Source organism: Gopherus evgoodei, chromosome 1 (assembly GCF_007399415.2).
Source record: "Gopherus evgoodei ecotype Sinaloan lineage chromosome 1, rGopEvg1_v1.p, whole genome shotgun sequence".
NCBI lineage: Eukaryota > Metazoa > Chordata > Testudines > Testudinidae > Gopherus > Gopherus evgoodei.
In genome coordinates, this window is record NC_044322.1 from 123,399,615 (window position 1) to 123,418,089 (window position 18,475).

Consider the following 18,475-nt stretch of genomic DNA (forward strand, 5'->3'; position numbering starts at 1 on the left):
GCCTGCCTCACTCCTTGTGAAAGTTGGACAGGATCTCTGCCTCATGCTTGGTCCAATTCTGTTTATAATTCCAAATATGAACCCAAAGCAACTATTAAAAGCAGTGGAGTTACCATTGTAACTCAGTAAGTCCTTATGCACCGTGTATGGTGCATAGTGAATGAGAGATAACAAAGGCCATACTGGGTCAGACCAATGGTCCATCTAACCCAGTATCCTGTCTTCTGACAGTGGTTAGTGCCAGATACTTCAGAGGGAATGAACAGAACAAGCTAATTATAGAATGGTCAGTCTGAGCTTCTAGAAGTCAGTTTTAGGGACAGCAAGAGCATGGGTTTGAATCCGTGACCATCTTGGCTAATAGCCATTGTAGTAACTGCAAGGCCCCCTTCCTCATTCTTAAGGCCCTTCATTTTTGGTTTTTATTTTATTTTATTTTTCCTGGGAATTTATTACTACAACAACAAAAACAGGTGAAAATTTGGGGAAAAATCTGTTAATTTTTTGGGGTAAATACCAGGGTTTATTTTGGTGGATGGAAGGAGGGGAGGAAGTATTCAGATTAATACTTTGATGATAGGAATTCAGTGTGATTTGCTGCAGAACTAAAACAGGATTCAAAACACAATGCCACCTCAAAATTGAAGAAAACAATATATCCCTAATTCCCAAATAAAACTTTTCATTTGAATAAACAGTTTACTATTGTAGACTTTGAATGACTAGCCCAGGGGTAGGCAACCTATGGCACGTGTGCCGAAGGCAGCACACGACCTGATTTTCAGTGCCACTCACACTGCCTGGGTCCTGACCACCAGTCTGGGGATCTCTGCATTTTATTTTAATTTTAAATGAAGCTTCTTAAACATTTTAAAAAACCTTATTTACTTTACATACAACAATAGTTTAGTTATATATTATAGACTTATAGAAAGAGACCTTCTAAAAACGTTAAAATGTATTACTGGCACGCAAAACCTTAAATTAGAGTGAATAAGTGAAGACTCGGCACACCACTTCTGAAAGGTTGCCAACCCCAGGACTAGCCTATAAATATTTACATTTAATAATTGGGCCACACCATTTGCAGGGCATACACTCAACTTTATCCTTTTTCTCCTGTTTGTGTTTTTTAAAATGTTTGAATATGTCTTTATGTCCTGAAACAGTCTGATACAGACTTTAGTTTTCTTACTATTATAGTGTCAGATCTTAACATTTATCTGCTAACAGCTTGAAATGTGTACATGGTAGGCATGAGATTCATCAGTACATTCAGATGCCTGCACACTTCAGAGCTTGCGTGCATGCCTGTTTGTGTGTATCTTCTAGATTAATACATAGCCTTACTTCAACAAGCAGCTTTACGTATACACACAAACTGTTGTATTATCGCAATACATATATCTCATTGCAATGTATTGCATTTTCCTAATAAAACAAGTTATTTTTTAATATATTTGAATGATACAAAAGTAGGGTGAAAAATCAGGGAAAAATGAATAATGCTTTTTGTAAAACCTGGGATTTTTTCAGTAAAGTTGGTTTAAACTGAAAACGAAAGGGCTCATTCAGTATGAAGTTTGGACAGGGCTGGCAATATAGGTGATAAAGTTGTGAGAGGAGGGGTCCTATGACCTGGGCAGGGCTTATCTAAATTTGCAGTGGGTTCTGCTTAGTGCTTTACATGTCCTGTTTACAGAATTTTTAAAAGTATTGAGTTGACAGAATAGCAAGCTCTCTATCTCTTTGTGTATAGCCAAGAACAGTAACTTTTCTAACTTGGTGCACTTGTTTAGCAAATCTACACATTAAATTCAAAGCATACGTTCCCCTTCAATTCTTACCTACTATAGTACGAAATTTCTGTGAAACAAAGAGCAATTTTAAATGTTCTGTTTCTCATTCTACAGAGACTCATTCTGGTTTCAATATTAAAATGAAAACAGTAGAATCAATGCCTGTATTCAGTTTTATTTAAATCTTCAAGTTACTAGTGAACCAGAACACAAACCTTGTATTTAAAAAAAAAATAAATAAAAATTTTCACATTTTCAAACCATCACACTGCACAGAAATCATCAGATCTAAAGTTTTATAATAAAGACTTTGTCATGTAGACAATTTCTCTTCAAGCCTGACTCTAAACACATTGGTTATTTTGTTACTTCAAGCATATTGCAGTAACCTCTTTCCCTTAGCAAGGGGTTAAAATAGTAGTTACCCAGAATGTTCTGGACACTTAGTGGAAAAGATTAGGGGACTAGATTAACAAATACAACTTCATTGAGACTATTGCATTCTCAGTCCAAAACAAATGCTGCCCTCTTCTGCAGCAAGAATTAGTCTATTTGATAAAAACTTACGGGTTTCCCTGAAGGCTGCTTAAAAAGGATATTGGGACTTTATCGCTAAAATTTTTTTTTCTATTTTGGAGGCAGGGGGAAAGACTGACTATGGAATTTCTACAGCTAGGTTCCACTAAAAACTATTCTGTGCACTTGGGTTCTTTGCCACTGTCCACAGGATGACTTGCATCCATCTCCTATTGGAATTAGTTAAGTAGAGGATATTAGTGTATTGAAAATGTAACATCTGAAGCTAGGGGGAGAGAAATGTCTGAAACTGGTCTTCAGTCACCCACAGAGAACTTGTGAGAAGAGAGTTCTTAAACATTTGTTGTAAAAGGCATATTGTGTTCCTTTTATTATTAAAGCATTTGAGAACAAGTGAGGCACAGGGTCAATTTGTTTGGCTTACATATAGCTTCTGAAAGTAGCCATGTTAAGTGATGTGGTCAGTTTTTTGCATTTCCTAAGCATAGATTCTCTCTCTCTCTCTCCACCTAGATAGAAAATACTTGCATAAGTAACAGAAGGTGACAATTTTCCAACAGGATGGATTCAGTAATACATTGCAATGTTATTGGAGTAGAGCACCTTCTGCAAGTTCTAATGCTCTTCATTAAGCTACAGATTTGCACTAAGTAAAATTAAGTATTGCCTGCTGAATAAGAACTTGCAAGACCTTTTACTTCTATGCCCTCTCTACCCCTACCCATTCCCCAAAAGATAAAACCTGTTAGCACAAGGATTATCTAAACCCTTGCTCTGTCATGGTAGGCTCTCATCTCGAGAGTGGTGATTTTGATAGCGAATCTCCTTTTCAGACTCTTCCTGTCCTTCCTCTCTGTCTGTAAGCCTGACATCAGTGAAAAGGATGGATAGCTCACAGTGGGAGAGCTACACTAGCTGCTGTTACTGTCCAAAGGAGTACACGCGTTACTGCTTGTGGCTAAAAACTGACATTCCTTTGAACCAGTTTAAGATTAAAATAGCTAATGTTTACGTGAACAACTTCAAGCACACAGATGCTACTTCCTTTGAACAGCTTTACAGGTATGAAAATTCTAAGGCTATTCCATTCAGAATCCAGCAATTAACCCTCCCTCCCCCACCCCCACCCCCAAAAAAAATCTATAGGCCAGACCTAATACAGTCCATGGATTGATTACAGTATGACCCAGAGCTACCTTCCTCTTTAATACAGAAGAGCAGCCCCGAGACTAGAGATCACAGGAAGAAGTATTTTTACTTTGATTGAAGCTGCAGCATGCTCGGACCTGTAGTCTCAATGGATCGCATACCTCTGTTTAAACAACTAGGGTGACTGCTGTCTTCCTTCTTTTTATAGAAAACTATTGTGACCTATCAGTTCTTTCCAAGTTGTCAGTATGGCCCTCATTTGCGCAAAATTTGGAGGTATCTTACTGAAGGGGGAAGACACTGAGTGATGAGGCCCCGATCCTACACTGTTGAAGTCAGCCTTATTACCATTTACTTCACCAAGCATAAAGGTCTTGAGCCCTAAGTGAAAAACGAAACTATTTATTCCTGAGCCATGCTGGCCACAGCCCTGTCCCTTCTGCATTCTGATAGCGTAAAAGTGGATGAGACGTATGACAAAATGAAAATAAGTTTTGATTTGAAAAGACCAATTTGCATTGTAAGTTTCAAACTCTTTCTGGAGCAGCTCCTAGAAGTATTTTAGTCAATCCTGTAAATAGTGTCAGACAAGCTCACAAGCACCAACTGTGCAAGCTTACTAAAAAGAACTGCAAAAGGTAGACTATAATAAAGTATGGCAATGTTACAGTAAGTAGAAACCTATCACAAGGCTCACTGAGTATTTTCATATGCACTGGACTAAAATGACACTTGTTACAAATGAGTATTCATAGCAATTTAATACTTAACTTCCCTGGGGCTGCTGCTGCAGCAGCTTTTGTGTCTGACTCTAGTTTTTCCACAGTGCTCATGAACAGAAAAAGTGGGAAATGCAAATCAGCCTCCAGAGTAAAGCTACTTTATTACAGAGCCTTACATCAGAGACTAGCCAAGTGATGTATGACAGTAGCGGCTCTGCAATGCAACATGGACGCCCTGGAATAGTAAATCCTGTTTGATGGCAGTTTTGAAAATGATGTTCCACTGAAAGTAAAAAGTGTCCCATTAAGAGACCATCTATAACAAAAGCCCAGCTGAAGGGTTAATATCTGTATTTAGTGAGAATCAGAACAAACTTTTTGCTTGATAAAACTTACTGAATAATAAGAGTACCACATAAGAGTTCATGGTGCCAAGGGACTACTGCATTATATGTAGGGTAATATTAAGCCACTGGAAGAATGCATCATGTGCTAAGGGTTCCTGCTGTCATATACTTTATTCAAGCTAAGTTTTAAAATACTTTTCTTTGGTAAATAAGTGAGTTTTTGGAAGAGGGTGGGGAAGGGACTAGAAAGCTTTAAGTATGCAGTCATTTGAAATTTAGTTGTGTAAAAATTACGCTAGTCGGACTTAATATGGGTTTGACTGTGCCTTTACAAGATAGTGCATGAAAAGGTATCAGTTGAAGTATGTCTGTAACTTGCAGTGTAAATCCTGTTAAACAATACTAAGTACCCAGAGAAGTACACTATATCTATGCTAAAGTAGTGTTGCCGACACAAAGTGCCCGAGGCAGGCAACAGCGGGGTTCGTCGCCTGGTGTGCCCAGCGCCAATGAACACACCAAGGTGGAGAAGCAAACAAAGTTTATTTGAGATCTCAAAGCGGTGTAAGGAGACTGATGCCTCAAATCAAGCACCCCTACACAAGCGGCTTTTCCCTTTTTATAAGTTTTTTTTTTTCCTCTTCTTTCTTCCCCCCCCCTTCCCTCCCCCTGTAGCAGTTACAAAAGCGCAGGTTCATTAAGTAATCTTGGCCGTGGCAGCTCGTTAATAAGTTTTCCTTCTGCAAGTTATCTTGTCCTTCTGCTAAAGGTGCACAGGCCTTATCACTACTGCTTTAGATGGGTTTGAGCTGTGCTGCAACTGATAACTTACTGTTACACATTTAATTTCACAGCTGCTAGCTTTCTAGATCAAGTAGAGTTCAACATGGAGGAGCTTAGGTTCACTGAGGCCTAGATTTATGCCTAGTGACACCAACAGTAGTGATGCTAATTTGACATTTGTTGGTAAAGTTCTCATGGAATGCAAAAAACACAGTGGGTTTGGAATTTGCAGATTTAATTAAATTAGTGCAGGATTTGTATTATTTTCAGTGGAGCTGAATAACTTGAGAGAGGCCTGACTTACTATGTCCAGGAAATAATATTAAAAATGAATCAAATTTACAAGATAGACATATGCTGCTGGATTATGTTCAAAATTGAGAAGGGTATTTACTGAACAGACTTCTTTGTCATTGACTTGAGAAAAGTTTTGTGATCAAATTAGGGTTGCAATGTTTATACACTGTATAGAATGTTTACATACCATTATTTTTTCCATCACTGCTGCATAACACTCAGGTACTAGTTTCTCTATCACAGGACAAAATTCAGTTCTCTATATATTCAGTTTATGGAGTACTTATCATTTGACAATGAGTGCAAGGCCTGTTTGCAAATTAATAAATGTAAATGATTAAAGTACAGGTAAATCCATTAGTGTATTTGTCCATTTGTCCATACTTGTTCATACGCCTCCTGGTCTGTATTTTGTTAAAATAGTATCTTACTGATCCACTGAGAGGTCTTGTATTGTTGTTAGATATTTGAAAAGGGATGAGTGGCTGCAGCCTTGTATGTATGAACAAGCTAATCTGAGCCCTGGGGGTTGTTATTAAAACTGATTATATCGCTAAATCCATCTGTTTGGAAAAAGCTTGTCAATACGTAAGTATGCACACAGCAACAATTTTCTGCTTTTATTCAGAGCATACTATTAGCTTTCACATTGTTTTACAGTAACTTGATTTCTTTTCTGCCATCTCCATTTAAAATTTTTATAGTGCTGCATATTTTACTGACAATTTATTGCTACTTAATGTAGTTACAATACTGAGCTTGAGCTACAAGCTTAAAATTCCTAGTTTTTAAAAAAAAGTTCACACTGTTTTCTTAACACGCCTTCTATTTTGAGAATACTGAAGCTGCTAATTGCAGAAAAAATGTTCTAATGCAGTATTACTTTTCCCTCCCATAGCTTGAATTGCAGACATTGGAAGGATGTGTTACTGTAACAGCCAAGGAATGAAGAAAAAATCATCCCTGAAGAGACTACATTCCACATCCTTTCAGAACTTCAGTTTATGCTAACAACTGTACAGTTCTGCATAGCAGAACAAATTCTAATCACCTAAAACAGGTGGACATGACGACTTCATTTCCAGTAAGGATATGACGGTGCAATATGGACAACTATGAACCTCCAATATGGAGTGGTTTATTTTACAATTTGAAGCTGCCAGTCTATGGTCAATTGTAGGTGCTTTTTATGGCAACAAGGACACTTAAATTTTTAAAGTTACTGACAATACTTGGACAAAACATCTACCGTTGCAAAAACTCAGTATTTGCAAGTGTAGTATTTTACACTTCAGTATTGTAGCAAAATTTTCAGAGATCCAGGTGGTGGGTTTTTCTAAATGCTCTGCTTCCACACCCTGTAACTGGGAATTATTTTATCCTAATACCAGGACTGTGTTTTTAGAATTCTGAATACAGTAAATTATATAGTAAGTTGTGAGTTTGATTATACAAACCCCCCCTCCCCCCCCGGTGGGGGAGAGAAACAGTTGAAGTGCTGCTTCCGTTTCTATTGCATTGTGACCTAATTCACAGAGAGCACAGTAACACCACACCATACTCATACAAGAAACTGCACAGAAACCTCTGTTTGTTTGGGAGGGGAAAAAGTTCAGGGCTGATCACTGGTGTCAGTTGGCATAGCTGAGGTTCTGACCTCTTATGTTAAGCTCTTACTGAAATGCCAAGCTAAAATCCACTTCAAGTTTGCCTATAACTCATACCTTAAATAACCCTTTGGTGCTGAGAGCTGGGATTTCCACAGTGCTCATTGTTAATGTACTGTATAGACCTTTTAAAAGAATGCTAAGGCTATGGGGCATTTGTTCAATGTGATCTGGGTTTAATTTAGCTCCAAATTTAAGTCTTACAAAGAGCTTGTTTTACAAAAGCTAGGACTAATAGAATTCCCATAGAAAGCTGATGAATTAGCCATTCCCTATACAGCTGGAAATCCTTTCATTGCAGCTTTGTTATGGAATGCAAATCTGAAATGGACATTTGTATTTCTCTCAGTTTGGACAAGCAGGCCAGGTCTACATTAGAAATGTTTACTGCACAGCAGTGCCTGTTAAGGCTGTGGATTTTTTGTGACGTTTCCATGCCTGCAAAAGCCTTAGTGTAGACAGTTGTATCGGCATAAGTGCTTTTGCTTATTTCAGTCACTGAACTTGTACATCTGTATCAGCAAAGTGCAGGCTAGGCATCAGTCATTCTAGCTGAACTTCTAACAGAGAGCAGTAATTTACCAGTAGACTTAAAATCTTAAGTGGTGGTAATAGACAAGAAATGTTAAAAAGGATTAGCCTGACAGCATACCATGGACCTGTCCTTTTGTGCCTAGATGCTTGTGGACAGGAGTCACTCTGTCATGATTTTGATTGTTACAAACATCAGTGCTCAGTGACATCCGTATAGATTTGTCAGTAGATCAAACAGAGTAACTTGCAGAGGAAACAGCATGGTGGCATGCAATATGGATTCAAATGTGGCCAGCCTTGATAGTAGTGTGTGCACACAACAGTGTTTTGAAAGATTCTGTAAATAGATGCACACTCACCAGACTAAGATTAGCAAATCAGAAGTCATCATTCCATAGTAAATACTGACTACTTTAAGAGTTTGGTTTGTGTAGCTTTGGGCAGCTGTTCTTTGAACTCTTCAGAAACAATCTGCAGTGTAATTAAAGCCACTTTCCTAACCCTGACCTGTACATGTGAGCCACTGTTGAAGTTTACATTTTTTCTATTTTATTTCTTATGTCAAGTGGTGGAAGGGGAAGAGTTGTTACTGAAAGTAAATTCCTCATGTTGTCCCCTTAATGTATTTTGGATCCTGCAGTCCTTCCCCTCGCAAAAAATGTACTGAAGTTCAATGGGAATTCTGCTGAATTTAGGACTTCAGCTTTAAGCACAGCATGACTGTTTCCGGCAGTATTTCTGTATTAAAACTGCATGTCGAAGCCATTTCTTTGGCTTTGTAATTTACCAGTTCCTTCAAAGTTTCCCTCTTTTAGATTTAGGCTTATTTTTTCTATATCTTTTATTTTACAAAATGGTATAAAAAACCCATATTAGAGGCATTTGGATTTTTATCAGATGGAATCAAACTGTCTTCCACAAGCTTAAAACTTACAATATAATGAAAGGATATTAAGCTACTTCACATTGCAAACCTGTCTTACTAAAACAGTATTTTCAAATACAAGAACAAATCCTCTTTCTAAATGTCCTCTGGCCCTACAATGTACACTGGATATATGAGAACCGTGCTCTTGTTACTGAGCTGTTCTGGTCCGCTTCACTCCCCTGAAGTTTGAACTGGATCTTTCTAAGATGTGATATTGCCTTCCTTGGATTCCCCCTCCCACCCTCTTCTTTCTGTTCTCTGGGACTTTAGTCCACGTACATGAAGGGTATTACTCCCACTACTCACATCCCACTGAGCCTCCCTGGCCTGTAAGCTGAATGTTTTGAGAAAGTAAATGGCTACTAAATGACTCATTGAATACTGATTTTGCTCTGACAGGCCTTTTTCCTATCTTACAAGCTTAACTTCTCATGCTTTAACTTTTTTTTTTTCCATTTAAGCACTTAAATTCCATTCTCACTCGTGCAGAAGCAGGAATTCTGCCAAAATGGAGTTGGAGCAAGTTATTAGTGGTGAGTTACAACTTCAAAACAGAAGTTCTAAAAGGCAACACTGAACCTTTCTCTGAAGGGTATTAGAATGAGTGTAGTGTTCTCAGGTTTACTGTGCAGAATCAGCCTTCTGTAACCAAGATACTGGATTTTTTAAAGTGAATAACTACTTGTCTGATCATTCGTGTCTGAAGATAAATTGCAGGTTTTGTTAAATTGAAATTATGTAGAAGGACCAAGTCCTTCAACCCCCACTTGTTTCAATGGGGCTATGTGCATGTGTAAGCTTACAGAACTGGGCTCTGTGGTGGTTATAGGTAGGCGGTGCCACCAGCTCTATTAAGGTTACCCAACGCTTCCCATTAAAGACCGTTTTCAATTATTATCTTTTGTCAAATGGTAAGCATGTAGGCTAAAATGTTCCATGCTGTGCATCTACTTCAGTCTGAAATCTTTTTAGAAAATTTCCCCATGATGGTTCAGCTGTTTTAGAGAATGGGGGGGCGAAGAAATACATTTTTCACTATTCAAAATTCTCGTGACTTCTTGGAGAAATTAGAGCCCCTATCCTGTGGAGCAAGGACTCTGTGGGCAGATGCTGTGCCTTTGTATTGGGCTGTGCCTTTTACCATCCCCATGAAAGTTTGTCCAAAAGGTAGCTAAGTTATATATACACCTTTCAAAAATGGCAGTTAGCACATGCTCATACTTAAATTTTAGCTGCTAAAATCTAAAGAGTCTTTCCTTGCTTAGCATGTTTTGAGCCTCTCACAGCCCCTAGCATCCTGGTCAATCCCCACAAAACATGCTCCCCCACCCCCTCACACTACATGGCAAAGGCAGATGTTTTCCTGTAACTGCTGCTCCTGCCTGTTCTAGGCTAGGCACTAGAACTGGGGGAATCTGACTTTCCTTTACTCTGTGACCCTTCTGCTGGTACCCAGGCAGCATGCAGGTGGAAGCACTCACCTGCGTGAAGTCAGTCAATGGGAGCTGTACTTTGAACAACTAAAGTGCCAATATAATAGGAAGTAATCTGATTTATCAGGTTATGGGTGTCAAGATAGGCACCCACACAGGAGGAACTGAGATTTTAAGTAACCATGATCTGTGAAACTGGGTTCAAAGTTAATGTGCTAAGGTTTTGTGACACACTCATATTCTAGAAATAAGTGCCACAGAAACACCTATGAGGAAATTATTTTTTTTTGGTCCTCAGAGCCAGGTTCCGTAGTGTGCGTTAAATCAGATATAGGGCTATACACTGTACAATGGGGATAAAATAAAACTGAGTGCACTGAACGAGACAGAGGTCCCATAGGAAAAGTGATCATAATTAATTAAACTAGCAATGCTTACACACAAGGGGGGTCAAATTAAGGTCATAGGAACCTTAATTGTAGCGTTTCTTGTCACAAGAGCTTGTCTTTGCAACTTTAATAATCTTAACATGTGGATCACATGTAAACAAAATCTAAGTTCCACTGGTAAGTGACATACATAAGACTAAGAGGTAGTTGTGCAGGAGAGATAGAAAAGATTTTTTTTTTTGTCCAGGAGTATCAACAAATTAGTTTCACATCTACTAGCACTGGGGCAAAGAAACGAGCATAGTCCACATTAAAAGCAGAAGTTTGAAATTTATTTTTTTACATCCTTCCACATGACCCCACTGAAAGCACTTCCATGATTTTTCAGCAGACATATGAGCACACCAAGCAAGATTTAGCTGTGTTCTGAGACAGTTCAGGCACTATGATTGGGTAATTGTACTACACTGCCTTTTCCACGATCGAGTGAATGTTAACATCCTGTATAAAAATCTTTAAGTAGCTGCAAAACAGCTTTCCAAACACAATTGATACATTAGCTTCTGTGGAGTGTTAAAGACGATTATAGTCTTAACTTTGTCGATCTCATTTAGGACAAAGCTCATGCTGACCCAAAGTACTAAACATAATTTTGTTTTAAGGGCTAGAGCAGTAAAGCAGTTTTTGTCAGTAAGCTCAGTTCTTAAGCAAATTCCATACCCCATTCCTTGAACCACAGGGTACACTGACTTTTGGTAAGCCATAGTTTAAATATTGAATTGACATTAATATCTTAACATTACACTACTGCTATGAAGGCATAATGCAAAGGCAGATGTCAGTCACATCCTTGATACAGGTATCAGCCAATGAAGTGATCTCACATATTGTAGACTGACTGACTCAGCAACTCACACCTGTTAGGAGGAAGACCCTCTCTTAAACTTCAATCTGATCTGACTAAGATATTAACATAGAGGGGTTGCCGTATTGTTCATCACAGTCTTAAACTATGATTCCATTCAGAGACTCAGAGCAAGCTTGAGGGGGAAAAGAAGACAGGAATTTCTGTAACTTTCCATAGTTTTGTTACTACATCTATTTGTATGTCTAAGTCAAGCTCTAGCCTAACCAACCCAGCCTCAGTACTGGCATGAAGTTAAAATTCATCACACTGTTCCACGGAAAGGATTTTCACATTTAGAGCAAAATTTCAGTATACGGTAAATTGGAAAAGCACATGAACCACAAAGGACAAGAAAAAATCAGCACCAGCTGAAAATGTAAACCATGCCATGCTAAAGATTAGATAGTTCTTGTGAGTTTTTAGTAAAGAAATCCTATTAAAGGGTAATTTTCTGTAATGGTTAGTGATTTCTATAGTAACAAGTGGTTGGTGCTGTTAGTTCATTTAGCTTTGATTCATTCTGAAGTCTAAACTGGGAAGAAAGGTTGAAGTCAAAACTGATAAAGTGAAAGACCCGTGTTCATTTCATTGTTTTAAAGCAGTGGCTCTGAACCCTTTCACACTATTGTACCTCTTTCAGGAAGTTGATTTGTCTTGCATTCCCCAAGTTTCACCTCACTTAAACTACTTGCTTACAACAATCAAACAAAAATACACGTGTCACAGCACACTTATTGAAAAATTGCGTACTTTCTCATTTTTACCATATAATTATAAAATCAATTGGAATATAAATTATACTTTTTAGTGTATATTATATAGAGAAGTATAAACCAGTCATTGTCTATATGAAATTTTAGTTTGTACTGACTTCGCTAGTGCTTTTTATGTAGCCTGTTCTAGACTAGGCAAATATCTAGAAGAGTTGATGTACCCCCTGGAAGATCTCTGCATAACCCCTTGGGTACATGTACCCCTGATTGAGAACCACTATTTTAAAGCGTAATTTATAATTAAAGCCCCTTACCTTTTAAGGGAGCATAATGAAGTTATCCCTCAGTCTGACATTCAGATAACTCTGTACTAGACAACTTTGCTGCAAGATGACTTTTTACATTAGTTTTTAAAGTTAAAGGCTAAGGAGTGAAACAGTAAGAGGAAAGGTACTAGGCCCCTCTTTCAGGGTTAGTATTTCAGATTTAACTCCATTTTAAGTATGTGCAGTCTGAACTTTGCTATTGGAAGCATTCTGGTACAGGATGGTGCTAAAACTTGCAGTGAATCTTGCAGTAGAAAATGGTAATTTTGAAAAGTCTCTGGCACTTTGTTATAGCATTTTTGAGAGAGAAAATACTTATTCCTAAATGCTTTGAGCCAATATAGTTTTTCTTGTATGCAGTGGTGTTGTAGCCTTGTAGGTGCCAGGATATTAGAGATACAAGGTGGGTGAGGTAATATCTTTTACTGGACCAACTTCCGTTGGTGAGAGAGGCAAATTTGTTGAAGTTGGTTCAATAAAAGATAGGGGTGGGTGAGGTAATACCTATCTCTCGAATAGTCTTTGACAGGTTTTAGCCTGTCTTGAATTGCATATAAAGGTTTGCCTGACTCCAGAGATGGGCAAATCCACCTGATTTGGACAGGTTCTGCTCGCTAAAATCTGAAAAGCAGTTTGCACCTCTTGAGGTTGGCTAATGGTTTAATTTTTTACAAAAGGAAAAAAGTTTGATGTTATTAGGATTTATCACTCCAAATGTGGAATTCAGCAGGCTCTAAAGAGTTAGTTATCAAGAGAAAACTTCATCATTTTCATTGCTCCAAAAGAAAATTTCCTCCAGCGTAGTATTTAAGCAGCAAGTCTTGGAATAGCAGAGCTAGTGAGTGCTCACAGATGATGCTGTCCATTCTAATCCTGGGAACAGAGTGCCAGACAGTTTACGGTCTGTTGCTTGAAGTGCTCTCAGCAGGATGCTTGAACTTTCCATCTCTGAGCTACTCAAGAATGGAGCAGATGGGTTGTGTGACCTTTCCAGTTCCACCACAGAGATGGCAGGTCTAGCTTTAGAAGTCTTTACTGCTTCACTGCTTTACTGCTTTGTCCCAGGATGCAGTCATTAATTTGATTCTTTCAGATAGATCAATATTTTGTCTTAAAGAGGGAAGAAGTAGGAGGTAGATCACTGTATTTAAAATAAACCAAACTAGACAATCTAAGTGTTGCTGTGCAATTGGAACTTGTAATTTTGAAGTTAGCCCATTGTTTAGTTGAACCGGTCACTTAAGGAAAAACACAGAATGGATTTTTATTCATAGACAAATTTTATGGGAAAGGAACAAACTGAAGTGGCAGGTAAAAAAAAATGCATTTTAGCAAACTGATATTACATTTTAATAGTGGGCCACAAAATGCCAGTTTAAAAAATAACATTTTCTAAACCATTTTGAACCATGAAAGTAAAACTTTACACCATTTAAAGCATGCTTTCAGTAGCTGAGCTTCTATTTAGGAGGTAATAGATTTCAACTATTTGCTTTAATACAGCAGAGGTCACTAATAGCTACTGAGCTGGGAATTAAAAAAGCCTTAAGCAATAAGTTAAAGCAAGGCTACATGAACATGGGCAAAGTAATAAGCAAAGACATTTTTTCCCTTTTCACATTTCAGATGGGACTATATAGTGTGTATACCACTTGCACAGTTTATATATTGTGTGGTGCTTCGCTGAAAGTTCACATGTACTCTGCAAAAGAGAATGAATATAAACACCTTTCTTCAGATGTAATAACCACAAATGGTTAAATTTATAGTATTATCTTCCCCTTTTAAAGTAAAAACATTTGCAGTTTAAACCATCACACCTAACAGGCAATCAAAGCAGATTCCAGGATACTTCCCATCTCAATATGGAACCTTTTGGTTTCATGTATGTTCAAATACTGCTTTCCAGCTTCACTTAAGTAATACCACTATCTGCTCTATCTCCCATCAAAAAAACTGGGTTCTGGCTTCCTTCATCTGATTTTTTAACAACCTAATGAGAGAACAAGTGGTTTTTTAAATCACAGAGCCTAAATAAGGGCTTGAGTCAGGCATTTCAGTCTTGGACACTAAGAAGTTTTCTCTTGTGATGTGCTAGAAGATATGCTAACAGTAATACTCAAGTTGTCCAAAGCTAGGGGACTAAACAACATTCACTGCCTCCCTCTTTAAATACTGAATTATTCTAAACTGTACCTACTACATGTTGCCAGTGAGGAAGGTGTGCTGTTTTCCCTTTTTCCTGAAGTAATTCAGTGCAGTTTGTCATATAGTAACAAATCCCAGAAAAATGTTGCATTCATGCACCTGTAGTCCTAGTACATACTGTTCCCTTTTATACATAGTTTCAAGCTTTCTAGAGAGCAATTTAACACTGGACCACCCAAAAAATCAGACATGCACCCATACCTTTAAGTCTCAGAATAACCAGACTTTTGTTTGGGTTTCCCCTTCATCATTCCCAAACCAAGCTAGAACTCCACCCAGCCAGAATTAGCTTGGTTCTGCTGGGTAACATTCTCACATACCTCTTCTCAGAAGGGTGCTGCAGCTGAAAGAGAACTGCAGGATGCTAATTCTACTTAGATTCAGTATGCAGTTTTGTGAGAAGAGACTGACCAATTTCCCCATTTCTCTAGTTTAGACATTTAAAAACCCACTGTCAGCATCTTGAGTTAAAAAAAAAAAGTCAAGGTTGGTGTCTTCAGACTTCAGTAAAACCACTTATAAACAGACAGGTTAGTTCAATTCTGTAAGCATTCCCACCTCAAGTGACACTGGGGCCTGCAGTATTCCTTGATCCATCCACGAGGCTACAGCTGTATTTTTACTGAGGCAGCAGTCATGCATTGTCTTCCAAAGGAAATACTAGTCGGGTGCCCCTGCTTGTAACTTCATTATCTCCCATTCCCAGATCATGTTCCAATGCCTCCTCTGAACTACTTTTTGTTTTCCTGCCATCAAGGCTAGTGGGAGCAGTGCAGGAGCCCGAAGAGCCATTAGCAGTTATTGTCGTATCACCATATGTCAGAGTGAGGTCACCATCATTCAGAATAAAGTCTGAATCCTCCTCTCTAAGCTGCTCCTGATTCTGAAAAAAAGAGCATCCAGTAACACTTGGTTAATATTTTCTTTTCATTGTCATAAAATAGCTGAACAAAGGGGTCTACACTTACCAGTCAATACATAAGAGTTAACAGTCAAGATATACTAGAAAAACCTGAACTACTAAATTCTTGAAGTCTAGCCTACGTAAGTAAAGCTAAAACTTTAAACCAAGTGGTTAAACATCACCTTACTGTTCGCAGTAAAGCTACTGCTATAATTGTAGGGGTTTTTTTTGTTTGTTTTTTTAAAGTTTAAAACCATGAGACATGGAGCAACTATGGTTGGTTCTTAGCACTGAAGAGTCACTACAAAATAGTATTATGGAAGAAAGCTAATACTACAGGAGTCTAAAAATCTAGGCTAATTTTTTGCAGGCCAATATGCTAAATTATAAAGTGGGGTATAAAGTCTAAAGAAAAAAGAGCAAGCCAAGATTACCAAGGAGAACAAAGAACAACAAAGCACTTACAAATATTAAGCTTCACAACACACACGATAGGTAAGTACTACTATTCTCATTTTACAGATAGAAATGCTAACATATGAAGTGACTTGTTCAGAGAGAGAGAGAGAGAGACAGAGTGTGTGTAAAATGAGGGATGTGCAAACTGATAAAGATTAACCAGTCACCAGCACCAGATGCTGTACTCCAAGAGTTCTTAAAGAAATTTAAGAATGAGGTGACTCAGTAAGAAAAATATGAACATATTAAAACCAGCTACCAGACTGGAAAGCAGGGGATGTGTGTGTTAGTGTGAGTGAGTGAGTTAAAGAGCACTGAGGGCAATCCTGAGAATGAAGCCAGTATAGCCTAACAGAGTACAAGGTAAATTAATTTAACTGATATTAAAAAACAAAAAAAACCCATCATGATAGCAGCTCATATAAACTTCCAGTTCTTCTGACTTCCATAAATCCTTTAAGAAATTGATTGACAAGAGGCTATGAATACACTCACTCATCATTGGGTGAGATGCAATGAACTGCTACGGAAAACAGAAAGTAGGAATAATGGCTAATTTCCAATGCAGTAAAATGGGGCAAGGGACCACAAAGTTCTGTGTTAAAACCAGTGTTCAATAGGCTATTGGAAAAGAGTGAACAGTACAGCTGGTCAGAAAACAGCAACCTCCCCCCCCCCATGCGCTCCCTTCCCCCCCAAAATTGAATTTTTTTTTAAAACAAAACCAAATTTCCCCCCATGAAATTTCTGTAGAAAATTGACAAGTTGGTGAAATATTTCAGCTGAAAAACAAATTATTTTGATTTAAATGGTGCTGTGGTGTCTCACGGTACTTAGAATAGAATATCAGGGTTGGAAGGGACCCCAGGAGGTCATCTAGTCCAACCCCCTGCTCAAAGCAGGACCAATCCCCAGACAGATCCCTAAATGGCCCCTTCAGGGATTGAACTTACTACCCTGGGTTTAGCAGGCCAATGCTCAACATTCAGATGTTTTATACTCCTATTCTCCTTTATGGACTGGGCTCTCTGACAGACTACATTTTCCATGATGCACCATGGCCAGGGACTCCTATGATACACTTCCCCCAATCATTAAGAAGAGAGAAAGTAGTGCATTCAAACTGGAACCACAGTGCCTCATGGAAGTTGTAGTTCAAGTGTCTTATGCTCCCATTCTCCACTGTAGGCTAGGCTGATTATTAGACTATATCTCCCTTCAGGTACCACTTTCTCCACTTCTGGTGATGGGAGGTGGTGTGTCATAGAAGTCATGGGCTGTAGTGCATCATGTGTAAGGATATGATTTCATCACAGAGGTCCCTGATTCCATGACTGACAGACCTTGGACTTCTTTTGGTTCAGCTGCATGGCAGGGCTCAACCTGTCAGTCCCCGGGCTTCTGTGAATTTTTGTTTATTGCCCATGACCTGTCAGTGACTTTTACTAAAAATAATTGTGACAAAATCTTAACCTTAATCGTGTGAAGTGTAGTTCAGCAAGAGTCCTCAATGGAGAGGAGAACAAGAGCACAGGACTGTTGCATTGGGGCTCCATTTTTAATGGAAGTACCCTTGTTTTTTGGTGTTTTGATGAAATACCCACATTTTCCACAGGAAGATACTACACCAAAAACTTCATCTAGCTTAAAATTTTCCACTGAAAAAACATTAGATGGAGAATGGTCTGCTAGCCCAGGCAAATGGTGAGGTAGCAAAACTTCAGATGATACAAAATGTAGGTTAGTCAGGACTGGAGAAGGATGCGATTAATTAATTATTTAGGAGAGGTAAGCAAGACACTCCTATTTACCATGTTGTATAACTAAGGCTGCGAGATTGTCATGGATTCCATGACTTTCCATGACTTCTGCAGCAGCCAATGCAGCTGGCTATGGGGAAGCTCAGGCAGCCCCTGCGCCAAGTGCACCGGCCACTGTTGGGGCAGTCTTGGGCCACTGTACCCCCTCAGCCTTCCCTCAGCAGCAGAATTTGGGTGTGTGGGGGGGAAAAATGGGTTGGGTCATGAGATGGGGTGAGTCAGGCTCTGGATGGCACTTACCTAGGGCTTCTCCAGAAGCAGCAACATCCCCCTTGCTCAGCTGCTAAGCAGAGGCATGGCCAGGCCGCTCTGAGTGCTGCCTCCACCCAGAGTGTTGGCTTCACAGCTCCCACTAGCTGGGAACCATGACCACTGGGAGCTGTGGGTATGGTGCCTGCAGGCGGAGGCAGCACGCAGAGCTCCCTGGCCATGCCTCTGCCTAGGACCTGAGTGAGGGGGATGTTGCAGCTTCTGGGAAGCGCTGCTCAGAGCCTGCCTCACCCCACCCTGTGCCTCAACTGCCTGACCCCTCCCACACACAAACTCTGCTGCT

The 18,475-nt window shown here is 39.0% G+C and overlaps 2 protein-coding genes across 5 annotated transcripts in view; one reads left to right on the forward strand and one right to left on the reverse strand.

Annotated features, from left to right (window-relative positions):
* Positions 1-12,389, forward strand: part of CHST7 (carbohydrate sulfotransferase 7) — a 30,881-nt gene extending 18,492 nt beyond the window's left edge. For both annotated transcript variants that reach the window (XR_004001444.1, XM_030571361.1), the window contains one exon: positions 6,533-12,389. The gene's annotated coding sequence lies outside the window, so the exon portion shown is untranslated. The remainder of the gene's footprint in view (positions 1-6,532) is intronic.
* Positions 12,390-13,770: 1,381 nt separating this feature from the next.
* SLC9A7 (solute carrier family 9 member A7) overlaps positions 13,771-18,475 on the reverse strand; it is a 117,898-nt gene continuing 113,193 nt past the window's right edge. For all 3 annotated transcript variants that reach the window (XM_030571402.1, XM_030571401.1, XM_030571403.1), the window contains one exon: positions 13,771-15,622. In XM_030571402.1, the coding sequence (XP_030427262.1) occupies positions 15,374-15,622 (249 nt within the window). In that variant the 3' untranslated portion in view covers positions 13,771-15,373. The remainder of the gene's footprint in view (positions 15,623-18,475) is intronic.